Source organism: Ailuropoda melanoleuca, chromosome 2, assembly GCF_002007445.2.
Source record: "Ailuropoda melanoleuca isolate Jingjing chromosome 2, ASM200744v2, whole genome shotgun sequence".
In the NCBI taxonomy this organism is placed as follows: domain Eukaryota; kingdom Metazoa; phylum Chordata; class Mammalia; order Carnivora; family Ursidae; genus Ailuropoda; species Ailuropoda melanoleuca.
In genome coordinates this window covers 87,932,534-87,945,637 of record NC_048219.1, presented here as the reverse complement: position 1 = coordinate 87,945,637, position 13,104 = coordinate 87,932,534, and the positions used below count along the sequence as shown (strand labels likewise).

The 13,104-nt window shown below is 37.6% G+C and overlaps 1 protein-coding gene across 4 annotated transcripts in view; it reads left to right on the top strand.

The window, feature by feature from the left end:
- Positions 1-41: 41 nt before the first annotated feature.
- HORMAD1 (HORMA domain containing 1) overlaps positions 42-13,104 on the top strand; it is a 29,199-nt gene continuing 16,136 nt past the window's right edge. The window contains exons 1-3 of one of the 4 annotated variants that reach the window (XM_002919360.4): positions 42-177; positions 10,623-10,685; positions 11,395-11,539. In XM_002919360.4, coding sequence (XP_002919406.1) covers positions 10,653-10,685; positions 11,395-11,539 — 178 coding nt within the window. In that variant the 5' untranslated portion in view covers positions 42-177; positions 10,623-10,652. Of the gene's footprint in view, positions 178-5,419; positions 10,686-11,394; positions 11,540-13,104 lie in introns of those variants that run through there. The other 3 variants (XM_034654215.1, XM_011225154.3, XM_034654216.1) reach the window with 3 other exon arrangements.

The window sequence follows — 13,104 nt, the reverse complement described above, 5'->3', positions numbered from 1 at the left end:
CACATACAATTATTTTCTTATTCTTAGGTAACTATTACAATCTCTCATGAAGATGAAAATTGTAGTATGCTGGTGAAGGGCTTTGGCAAATTTAATGGAGGGAACTACTAGGTTATTAATGTCCTGAGGGCTCAGATTATATCTTTGCACATTAAAGGATTTGATAATTTTTTTAAGGTAGGCAAATACTTAAGACGCAATCTGTTTTCAAGCACTTTGGAAGAATCATTTTAATGATGAACAATTAATATACTAATTCAAACTATTTTTACCTAGTCGTTAACAATTTGGTCAGAACCTTTTGGGAGCAAATAATTAGCTTCGAACTGAATAAAAAAAACCAAACCGTATCTCTTAAAATATTCCATTACTGGGGCATCTGGGTGGCTCAGTCAATAAATGCTAGGCGTGGAGCCCACTTAAAAAAAAAAATTCCATTAATGATATTTTTATCCCAGTCAGATTGAGCTTCATCCAACTACTCTAGAAGAGTAGATTCTGAAGACACAGCAAGAACTTTAAATTTTGGGGCGCATGGGCGGCTCAGCGGGCTACATGACCAACTGTTGATTTCAGACCGGGTCATGATCTCAGGGTAGTGAGATGGAGTCCCGCAACAGGCTCTGTGCTGGTTACAGAGCCTGCGTGAGATTCTCTCTCTTTCCCTCTCTCTCTGTCCCTCCCCCTCTAAAAAAATAAATACACAAATTTTAATCAGTTCATGTCTATGACATGAAAAATATGTGGGATGATGTAATAAGTTGATATTAAAATGAACTTAAACTAATTTCACTAGAACATTTTATTTTCTTAAAGATATTTATTTATCTATCTGAGAGAGAGGGCAAGTGCGTGAGCTGGGAGGAGGGCAGAGGGGAAGGGAGAGGAAGAGGGACGGAATCCCAAGCAGACTTTGCACTGAGCAGGGAGCCTGACGTGGCTCAATCTCATGACCCTGAGATCATGACCTGAGCTGAAACCAAGAGTCAGATGTTCAACCAACTGAGCTACACAGGTGCCCCCATAAAGAACATTTTAAAGAACAAGAATTGCTAACTATAAAAACATGAACATAATATATGACTACCATCAGAAGTGTAGAGAAACATTGTAACTAAAAAATATTTAGTCAAGGGTTGCCTGGCTGGCTCTCTTCATAGAGCATGGGATTTTGATCTCTGGGCTTGTGAGCTCAAGTTCCATGTTAGGCATAGAGCTTACTTTAAAAAAAAGAAGAAGAAGAAGAAGGAAAATGAAAGTGTTTATTAAAAAAATATTTAATAGATTATTCTTTAGTTTTTATTTTGCCCACAATTTTTTAAGCACTGTAAATGTAACAAAAACATAGGTAGGTTTTAACTTTTGTAAGTCTGATGAAGCCTATAAACACTTTCTCGAAATGTTTTTAAATACATAAAAAAAACTATATAGGAATACAAAGGAAGCCAATTTTATTGAAATACAGTTATTAAAATGTTAAAATATGGGGGGGGCACCTGTGTGGCTTAGTTGGTTAAGCGTCTGCCTTCAGCTCAGGTTATGATCCCGGGGTCCTGGGACCAAGCCCTGAGTCTGGCTTCCTGCTCAGCGGGGAGACTGCTTCTCTCTCTCCCTCTGTCTGCCACTCCCCCTGCTTGTGCTCTCTCTCACTCTCTCTCTGTCAAATAAATAAACAAAATCTTTTAAAAAAAAAGTTAAAATATATATCTGTGCCACAGTAATACATGTGCTTCTTTATAACAAGAATTAATAACTACCTTAAATTTGAAGTAGTTATGAGCATAAATGATATTTGACAGATATATGCAGAAGCTATAATGTTTTATATATATATGATATATATATATATATATCATGTGTATAAATATCTGTTTTTTTCTTTTGGTGATAAAATTACAAGTATTGCTAATATTACTGTTTTATGAACTATATTCAGAATTGAAGGAAATGATAACTTTCAGTTAGAGGTTAGTGAAAATAAAGATGTAATTTTTTTCCCATACAAATTCTCTGAACTCTATCCATAGACCCTGGGTCCCAGGTGAAGAACTGTTGAACTAAATAAAGAGAGTAAGGAAATATTTAACAAAGATCTCTATTCTATGTGCAACATAAAGGGAAATTTTTAGCAATAAGTAATTTCAAACTTATAGAAATGAAGAGCTTTTTTAAAAAAACTAAAACTTCAAAGCAAAAAAGAAAAGAACAAACTTATTCTGGAACTTATACATAGGGATGACTGGAAGAAAACGAAAAGGATACTAGCTAGAAAGTACTATAGTAAGTACATATGTGAGGTGATATAAAGCCTTGGACCACTTTAGCAGCTGTGATAAAAGAAAAAGAAAACAAACAAGGAGCAAATTTGAGAGTCATCATAAAGTTAAAGTTGACAAATCTTTTAAGGATAATAAAGGTAAAGAAACAAGGGTTTAAACATTGCAGAACTAGGAATCCACTGGACAATGCCACTATGAACATATAAGAAAAATATGAAGACAGAGACTATTTCCTTGAATAAAATTATTTTCTTACTGTTCTCTAGATAAGAATCTTGATGATGCCTCAAATATTCACACTCTAAGTTACCAGAGAGACTACATAAATCAGAACACATGCATCTTTTAAAATGAAAGCAATCCTTAAAGGACATAACTACTCTGGGGTGCCTGGATAGCACAGTTGGTTGTGTCCAGCTCTTGGTTTCTGCTCAGGTCGTGATCTCTAGGTTGTTATCTCAGGGTCAGGAGATTGCCCACATCAGGAGCTCAGCTCAGAGTCTGCTTAAGAGTCTCTCCCTCTGTCCCTCCCCCACCCCCACACACACACTCTCTCTCTCTCTCTCTCTCAATTAAATAAACAAATCTTTAAGAAAAAAAAAAAGGAACATAAGGACACAAGATGAATCAATGTATCTTTGCTGATGCCTGCCCCCCTTCCCAACCTTCAATTCGCTCTCCAACCAACAGCCAAGGTGATCATTTACCAGTATAAATTTGATAATATCTTTCCCAATTGTAAGCATTCAATAGCTCCCATTACACCTGAAATAAAACACAAATTCCTTAACATTGACTATTAAATTCTGCATATCCTGGCTTTCCTATCGCACCTGGAGTCGGTTTTCCTCATTTGCTATGCGCTGATCTATACTGGCCTTCCTTCAGTTTTTGAAGCACTTCTTAAATTAGGACCATTGCAAGGGTTGTTCTCTCTGCCCAGGATACTTTCCGGCCACACTCTTCCAGTAACTTCCACTCATCCTTGTGGTTGTAACTCAAATGTCATTTCCTTAGGCCTTCCATGACCCACCTTCTCATGTAAATTGTTTCTTTTCCTTTGACTCTCATTGAATCCAGTGTTTTTCTTTCAAACCTTATATCAAATTATAATTACATATGTATTTATATACTTCTTTGTATAACATCTGTCTCCTTCATTAGATCATAGGTTGAACTAGGGCAGAGATCACGACTCTTGTTTACTTACCACTTTGTACTTAGAACATAGCACAGTGCCTTTCTCAAAGTAGTCTGTCACTATTTATTGGAAGAAAAAAATACAGGAGTGATGGATGAATGCAAATGAATGACCAGCACATTATAAGAGGTAGAAGTAAAACTATGCCCTAATAGTTCTTTCACAATAATGGAAATCTAACACTTGTAGAAACTATTTTAAAACTTCTATTAAAATTTAAAGGAACCTATTATTCAAAACTTTCTTTTCCTTCTTCCCTCTCTTTCCTACCTCCTTCTAGGCCTATATTTTGATCTGGATATTGCTCCTCTTCCTTTCTACTTTACTGAGATAAAGATAATTAATGAAAGAGATTGCTTTAATAAAACAGTAGCCTAAAATTTTATAATATTCAGGTAGCTATCAGTTCCTGAGATTATTTACTCATTTGTTTAATTTTTTTCTTAGTACAGTTAATATATTCACATGGCTCAAAAATAGAAAAGGATTGCAGGGGAGGAAAAAAAAATATTTTTTCCTACTACCCTCCTAGATTCTGTCCCTGGAGCCATGTAAATTGGACTGACAAAAGGTAGACTAACAATAGAAAAGCATACATATTTAATATAAGTTTTACATGACATGGAGCCGTCATAAGGAAATGAAGACCAGAAGAAATAAACCTGACTGTTTTTATACTACGCTTGATGAAAAATGGAAAGTCCCGGGGATGCCTGGGTGGCTTAGTCAGTTAAGCGTCTGCCTTGGCTCAGGTCATGATCCTAGGGTCCTGGGATCGAGTCCTGCATTAGGCTCCTGCTCAGCAGGGAGCCTGTTTCGCCCTCTGCCTGCTGCTCCCCCTACTTATGCTCTCTCTCTCTCTGGCAAATAAATAAATAAAATCTGGAAAAAAAAGAAAAAAAGAAAAAGAAAACGTCCTGGAAAAATGTGATAGGACAAAAGTGTATAAGCTAAAGGTACCAAACTGCAGGTATCTTACTAAGGCTTATTTATTTGGATTTCTCTTGGCATTACTTTGTCTGTGGAGATAAGGATGCTCCTTTCCTTTAGGTACAGGGAGAGCACCTTTCACATGAGGGTCTCATGACATGCTTCAGAGGAAAAGGAGGTCAGAGAGTCCTTCTGTCACCTGCTGTCTCTATGAACTGGTTCAGGGGAACTGGGACAGATAAGAGAATCCTTCCTGCACCTGCCATTTCTCCAATTCCTTCAACTTAAAATATTTAATATGCCAGGGTGTCGTATTTTGGGGTAATGTGTTCTAAACCTTGCCAGTATATAGTAGTCAATTTTCATTATTTGCAGTAGTTATGTGCAAATAATACTGTGAACACTGCATTATCAAATACTGAACCATTGCTTCTAAGGGAAATAGAGGGTTACATTCCTGTGAGCCCCTGGTTACAACATTTTCATCAACTGATTAATATATAACCTTACTTTATGTGTGTTTCTGTTTAAGACACCTTATTCAATATATTTTGTTGACATCATTAACATTGAACTCACAGCCAACAGCACTACATGCATGCCTGAACAAAGCTTATTTAATACGTGTATTTTCCCTATAAGGCACATCACAACTTTCTTATGCTTAGGAGCACTAGATAGCACTTACGCACTATCCATTTTAAACAGTGAAATCACGAAAGAAAGAAAGAAAGAAAGAAAGAAAGAAAGAAAGAAAGAAAGAAAGAAAGAAAGAAAGAAAGAAAGGAAGAAAGAGAAAGAAGGCGGCACCTGTGTGGCTTAGTTGGTTAAGCATCTGCCTTTGGCTCGGGTCATGATCCCAAAGTTCTGGGATCCAGCCCCACATTGGGCTCCCAGCTCAGTGGAGAGCCTGCTTCTCCCTCTCCCTCTGTTGCTCCCCCTGCTTGTGTTCTCTCTCTGTCTGTCAAATAAATAAATAAAATCTTCTTTAAAAAGAAATCTATTTAAAAAAAAAGAAAAACGAAAAAGGCACAGCAATGCAAAAACATTTTAAAAAATGCAAAAATATGGTACTAAGTAGGCCACGAAAAGGACACTTGTTTACAATATGAGAGCTGAAACAAGAAGGGAACATCATCTTGTTCAACCTCGGCTGGGAATGTGTATGTAGAAAGATGCTAATTTTTTTTTGCCACTCTGCACATGTCTGCAAATGAATTCAAAAGCACCATATTGAATTGCTCTTTTTTTAAAAATTTAGTCTCCATTTATTTGACAGATTGGCACCTTGTAAATAAGTCACTTTTCATAACTGGGCTGTCAGAACTACAACTTGGGCTCACATAAATGGCTGCTCTAATAGTTACCTACTGGCATTTTCTTTCTGCTCAGATATGTGCTGGCTTATTAGCCCAGAACTCTAGTGTGTCCTCATGATATTGGGGGATTCCATGTAGTCCAGTAGAAGAGCTCCATTCCATGGATTTACTTTCTTGTGGTTTCCTTGAATTGCTTTTTCATTTGGAGAATACAAATTAATTTTAGTAACTGGGCAAATTCACTTTAATGAAGTCTGTGAATAATGAAGATTGACTATATAAAACAGTGAAAAATTTCTATCCCACTCCTTTCACCTAAAGGTTTAGATCCCTCCTCCTCAGAAGTAATCACTATTATGAGTTTCTTGTCTATCTTTCTAGAATTTATTATGCATATACAGGCAACTTAAACATACATGTATGTTACTTTTTTATCATTAATTTTGAAGGGATCCAGACTATGCCCCAGTGGCATAAGGATTATTTTGAACTGAAGAAATTTGAAAATCCATGACTGTAGGAAAAGGCTTTTTTTCCATTCTTTTTATTTTCTTAAAAGCAAAGCTTCCCCCCAAAATTCAACTGTCCTGAATCCCCTCCCAAGGAGTTTTACAACAGGGGACGATTAACTCATTACCAAAGACAAGAAGTCAGCACAAGTCAGCACCTGAATAAGAAATCACCTAAAGAGACACTGTCATATATCCCACCTATTCTCCTGAGGGCCCATTCATTTTTCCTGCAAGTCATATGTTCTGTCATAAGTTCCCCTCTGCTCCTCCCCATCCCCTATTAAGATGGCATGTAAACTACAAAATCTAACCACATCCTTGAGTCACATTTCTTTGTGAACTCCTGTGCATATATACATACTTAAATTTGTTTTTCCCTCTTGCTAATCCGTCTGTTGTTCATTTAAATTGCAGGTCCCCAAGTACAAAATTGAAAAGGATACAGGAAAAGATTTTCCTCCCCAACAAATTCAAACAGCAAATGATAAATTGTACAAAAACTGATCCATAGTATATAGATATGTGTATTTGCGCAGTACTTGTGTAATATAACCAAGAATTTATGAATTTCTAGACAGCAAAAATGTTACGTTCTCTACAGTAAGTACCTAGTAGCTGTTATCAAACAATTCAGAGGCATATTCAAAATGGTACTGTGATTAACACTATGCATAACTGAAGGTTGGTTGTTTTATAGTGAGTATGTGTAAAAACGTAACATCCCATTCTCCTAACCAATTTTTTTTGAAGATTTTATTTATTTATTTGTCAGAGAAAGAGAGAGAGCACAAGCAAGGGGGGTGGTAGGCAGAGGGAAAAGCTCAGCAAGGCAGGCAGAAGGAGAAGCTGAGCAAGGAGCCTGATACTGGACTCGATCCCAGGACTCTGGGATCATGACCCGAGCCAACGGCAGATGCTTAACTGACTGAGCCACCCAGGGCACCCTTAACCAATTATTTTTTAAATCAATAATACTTTTAAATCAATGATAATTCTTTTAGCTGTTTCTTTTAGTATTTAACTTCAGGTTTCTAATGTAATTGTATTGCTCTTTTTAATGTTATCTACTTACTATTATGGTAATCGATGTTTTAGAGGTCTCGTATCAACATCACCAGTTTCTCCACTCTCATTCTCAAAATACGGCCAGTGATATAGTTAGTTAAATCAGTAGTTACTGATTGTATTGAAGGAGTTCAGAACACAGCACCCAATGGGGCGCCTGGGTGGCACAGCGGTTAGGCGTCTGCCTTCGGCTCAGGGCGTGATCTCGGCGTTGTGGGATCAAGCCCCACATCAGGCTCCTCTGCTGTGAGCCTGCTTCTTCCTCTCCCACTCCCCCTGCTTGTGTTCCCTCTCTCGCTGGCTGTCTCTATCTCTGTCAAATAAATAAATAAAATCTTAAAAAAAACACACACACACACACAGCACCCAAAAACATGCTGCTCTGGCATACTGACTATTTTGAGTTAAAAGCCCTTGAAAAATAGCAGCTGCAAGAAGGACACTCTGAATATCCTTCCTTTTCTTGAAAGCAGGAGATAAAATGCCCATGTGAAAGATATCCTCCCTATATTAGAAGGAAAGAGAATTTCTTGTCACCAAGGGCATGAGGTCGAGGCCAAGATAAATCTATCAAACCTTGTTAACCTAACCCCTATCTTTCTAGTCACTTCACTCATATAACTGTTCCAGCCCAAGCCCCTTTGCCTGGTCACATTTTCACAATTCACTATTCTTTGTCCAACTCAGTATATAAGCATTCAACTCTGTTTCCTTGGGCCTTAACTTTTCTTGTGAAGACTCCCAGGCGCATGTAAAGAAGATATAATTAAAATTTGTATATATTTTCCTGTTACTCTGTTTTCTGTCAGTTAAATTCATAGGTCCAGCCAGAGACCCTAAGAAAGTAGAGGAGAAATTATTCATCCCCTACAGCATTATTTTGATTCTGTGATTCAAGATGAGCTATTTACTTTTTTTTCTCTATGGTTGTCAATAACTCAACAGGTAAATTTAATATGAAGCACCAAATCATAAACCTGACGCGTCCATTATTGTGGTGTCCTGGCTCTCCCTCTGGCAGGGCTGAAATTGGTTGTGGTCTCAGGAAACCAAGTTTACCTGAATCAGTTTTCTCATCTCTAAAATAGGAGAAATGCTTGTGTTTTCCTCCTAAGACAAAGGTCTTAAAAGAAGCAAAGTAGGAGTAAGATAGAAGAATAAAATAGTGAATTTTGAAAGCCCCTTGTAAACTTCAAGCGTGAGAGAACTATAAAGCAAAATAATCATGAGACCAGGGGATTTTCACAATTTTTGACTGAAAACAAGGTTCTAGACTTCATTCCTCTCCTGACTCTGGGCAAATCTTTTCATACTGGGGTGGCTGTTTCCTAACTGGTGATGCAGACATATCAAAGTTAATGAACAATTATGATATGTTTACACTGCTAACACAATTTATTCGGATATATAACAATTTGTAAACAGCTTGTACTCTTTAGCAATCTCCAACTACCGACCAGCTCTGGTTTTATTATTGTTTCTAAATGAGACAGTAACTACCCTCGAAGCTATCCACTGTCCCCACAGACAGCATAGCAGAAATACCTAAGCAGGAGACTGCCAGAGCACCTGGTTTCCCGAAGACACGAGACTAGGGTGGGAATGCAATGCGTCTGTGGCAGATCCACTAACAAAATCGAGTTAGAAAACAATCAGAAATTAACAAGATTAAACGGCGGTTGAGAATACTTTCGTCACTGTAGGAAAGCTAAGTATTTCGGGAAGGCTTGGCACATGCAATTACTTAACCTTAATCTGCTGGCAAACTGGCATTTCTCTGGCTGAGAGTGGCTCTTCAGCCTGTCGTGATTCCCAGAGAGCCTTGCGCGGCTCTTGGCGGGAAAGCAACTGGAGGTCACAAGGTTGCGGTGGCGCCTCTGCGGGCGACCGTTGAAGGAAGACGCCTGCGCATCAGGCGAAGCGCGTGCAGCGTAGTGCGGGGTGCAGGTTTCGTGGTCGCTGGCGCCAGCCCTCAGACGTTCCGTAATGTATATGTTTGTTTGTTTGTTTGTTTTCTTTCGTGTTCGTTTTTGTTGTTGGCTTTTTAATTTCTTTTTCTAACACCTCCCAGCTACTTTTAAGTTACTTAAAGACTTAATGGTGAAACATACGCGGGAAAATGTGGACCTACTTGTTTTTCACAAGAGGTTCTTGAGACGAGGGTAACTATGGCATCTGGTCCAGCCTTCGTCAGGATCGATTAAAACAGTAAATCGTCTCTTCTGGGACCTCTTCCAGTTGAATTGTCTGACTAAGAAAAGTGAAACTGGGGACCAAAAAAATGGAAACTTACATGAAAATATCAGTTTTAATTGAGAAATCAGAATCAGCCAAAATCTGGAATATTTTCTGTTCCTCTTTTGTGCTTGTTCCACAGAGTAGGACAATATGTTATTATATCGAGAGCCATGCTGAAGTTCGGGGAGGAAACGTTACCTGATTCAGTCATTTTGAAACTACAAACTTAAAACAAAAATTTAAAGATTTTTTCTTTTCTTTTTTTTTTTTTTTTGAAGATTTTTATTATTCATTTGAGAGAGAGAGAGAGAGCACCAGAGAGAGCGCGAGAGCTCGCACATGAGAGCGCGAGCAGGGGGGAGGGACAGCGGGGAAATGAGAAGCAGACTCCCCACTGAGCAGGAGCCAGAGGAGCGGCTCCCCAGGATCAGGACCCGAGCCTGAGCTGAAGGAAGACGCTTAACGGACTGAGCTGCCCAGGCGCCCCCACAGTTGTTGTTATTGTTGTTTTAGGTATACGTATACAAAAGATTTTTATTGTAAGAAATTAGTGACACAATTAAAAGTTCCAAGATCTGTAGTCAGCAAGCTGGAGACCCAAGAAAGAGTCGAAGTTTCGGTTTGAGTCCAAAGGCAGGAGAAGACCGATGTCGCAGCATAACAACCAGCCAGGAGCGGTTCCTTCTTGCTCAGAGTAGGCTTTGTGTTTCATTCAGGTCTTCAGTCAGTTGAAGCCTGTTCACACTAGGGAGAAGGATCTGCTTTCCTCTGTCCAGCAACTCAAATGTTCATCTCATCCACAACACCTTCAGACACATCCAGAACAAAAATTTTAAGATTATTTTAAAGAGTTTGGCAGGGGCAGTTTTCATACCTAATACCTACCTAACTGTAGCAATGTAGTCAATGCTTGAATACTGTGATTTATTTATTAATGTAAAATTTATTTACATGAAATTATTCACAAAATTTGTTTTCATTTATTTACATAAAGTTCTTTCTGACTTTACATGTAATAAACTAGAAAATTAGGGATAAAAATAAGATCTGAAGTTAAAGCTTGTATTTGTGTCACAAGGTTGAATTGAAGAAAAGACTTTATCAGAAGATGGCCACTGCACAATTGCGAAGAACTTCCATGGTATGATTTCATGTATTTTAATATATTTTAATTTAGCTAATTTTATTGTTTCTTGAAGTCTCAACTGTTTTTATATTCTAAAGTTAGAGTCAACTGTTTGAGGGTTTAATGAGATCAGAAAATTCCATATTTTAAGAAATGAAGATATTTACTAAACTTTATAGAGTCAGTGGAGAATTGTATTAGATATTTGATGCATTGCATTAAATAACTGGTTCATATTCAATTTACATTAGGTGTTAATAAATGCTATTCTGTTGCTTTGATAAAATTATCATTCTTAGCAGTCCATTCCTAGGAAATGAATGTCTATGCCTCACAAAGATAAAATTCTCATCTTTGCACAGTTCTTGTATTATAGTTACCTGTGTCAAACCTAGTCAGTAACTAAAGAGAAACAAGAGAAAAGAAGTGCTATCTATCATGTATTATGCACTTACAGTCAACCTGCAGGAGAATTTTTACCACTATTCTTAACCACTTTTTGCATTTTACCTTTAGGCTGAAACCCTGGAATTACCCTCACATCTTAGAAGCCACCCTGACTTTCTGGGGATTACTAACCACTACAGTTAGGAATTTTTTTTTTTTATGGTTAGGATTCTTAGGGAAAGTAACATGCATATGCAAAATTAGATCTACTCAAAGTTCAGGGAGATGTTATTTTTTATTAATCTAAATAAAATGTTTTAATTTTCCTTGAATTTAGAGTGCATTGGTGTTTCCCAATAAGATATCAACAGAACAACAGTCCTTAGTATTAGTGAAGAGGCTCCTAGCAGTTTCAGTATCCTGCATCACATATTTGAGAGGAATATTTCCGGAATGTGCTTATGGAACAAGATACCTAGATGGTAATGTCATGTTTATATTTTTTTGTTTCAATTTTTTAAATGTAATGTTCACTTTAAAACTTTCTTTAGAGGTGCCTGGGTGGCTCAGTGGGTTAAGTGTCCAACTCTTGATTTCAGCTCAGGTCTCAATCTCAGGGTCATGAGTTCAAGCCTGTGTTGGGTTCCATGCTAGGCACAGAGCCCATTTAAAAACACACACGCACACACAAAACTCTTTATTTAACATGTTTTTATTTTGGCTTGCTTTAACACTGTGATTTTTTGACCCAGCAATTGCACTACTAGGTATCTGCTCCAAAGATACAAATGTAGTGATCCGAAGGGGCACCTGAACCCCAATGTTTATAGCATCAATGTCCGCAATAGCCAAACTATGAAAAGAGCCCAGATGTCCATCGACAGTTGAATGGATAAAGAAGATGTATACACACACACACACAATGGAATACTAAGCCATCAAAAAAATGAAATCTTGCCATTTGCAACGACGTGGATGGAACTAGAGGGTATTTTTTTTCTTTTTTTTAAAAGATCATTTATTTATTTATCAGAGAGAGCGAGAGAGCGCATGCAAGCACAAGCAGGGAGAAGCAGGCTCCCTGCTGAGCAGGGACCTGATGAGGGATTCGATCCCAGGACTCTGGGATCATCACCTGAGCTGAGGGCAGAGGCTTAACTGACTGAGCCACCCAGGCGTCTGGAACTAGAGGGTATTCTGCTAAGTGAAATAAGTCAATCAGAGAAGGACAATTATCATATGAACTTACTCATATGTGGAATTTAAGAAACAAAACAGAAGATCATAGGGGAAGAGAGGGGAAAAATAAGACAAAATCAGAGAGTGAGACAAACCATAAGAGACTCTTAAATAGGAAACAAACTGAGGATTGCTGGAGGGGAGAGGGAGGGAGGTGGGGTAACTAGGTGATGGACATTGAGAACACGTTGTGATGTAATGAACACTGGGTATTATATGAGACTGATGAATCACTGAACTCTACCTCTGAAACTAATAATACACTATATGTTAATTAAATCTATATTAAAATAAAAATAAAATGGGAAAAATAATAGATAAAACTGTAATACTGTAATTTTTTGTTTAGATATTTTTTTAAAATAATAGCTTTATCAAGATATAATTCACATACCTGATAATTCATGCATTTAAAATGCACAGTTGAATGATTTTTAGTATATTCAAATTGGTGTGCAACCATTACCACAGTCGATTTTAGAACATACTGTCAACCCATAAGAGAACTCCATACCCACTAAGTGACTCTCCACTTCCCCTACCTCCCCAGTCCTAGGCATCCACCAATCTGCTCTTTTTCTCTATGGATTTGCCTATTCTGGACATTTAATGTAAATGGTATCATACAATGTGTGGTCCTTTGTGAACAGCTCCTCTCACTTATTGTTTTTAAGGTTCATCCATGTGGTAACATGAATTAGTACTTCATTCTCTTTTGTTGCTGAATAATATTCCATTATATGGATATACCACATTTTATTTATCCTTCTCAGTTGATGAACATTTGTTTCAGTTGTTTCCACTTTTT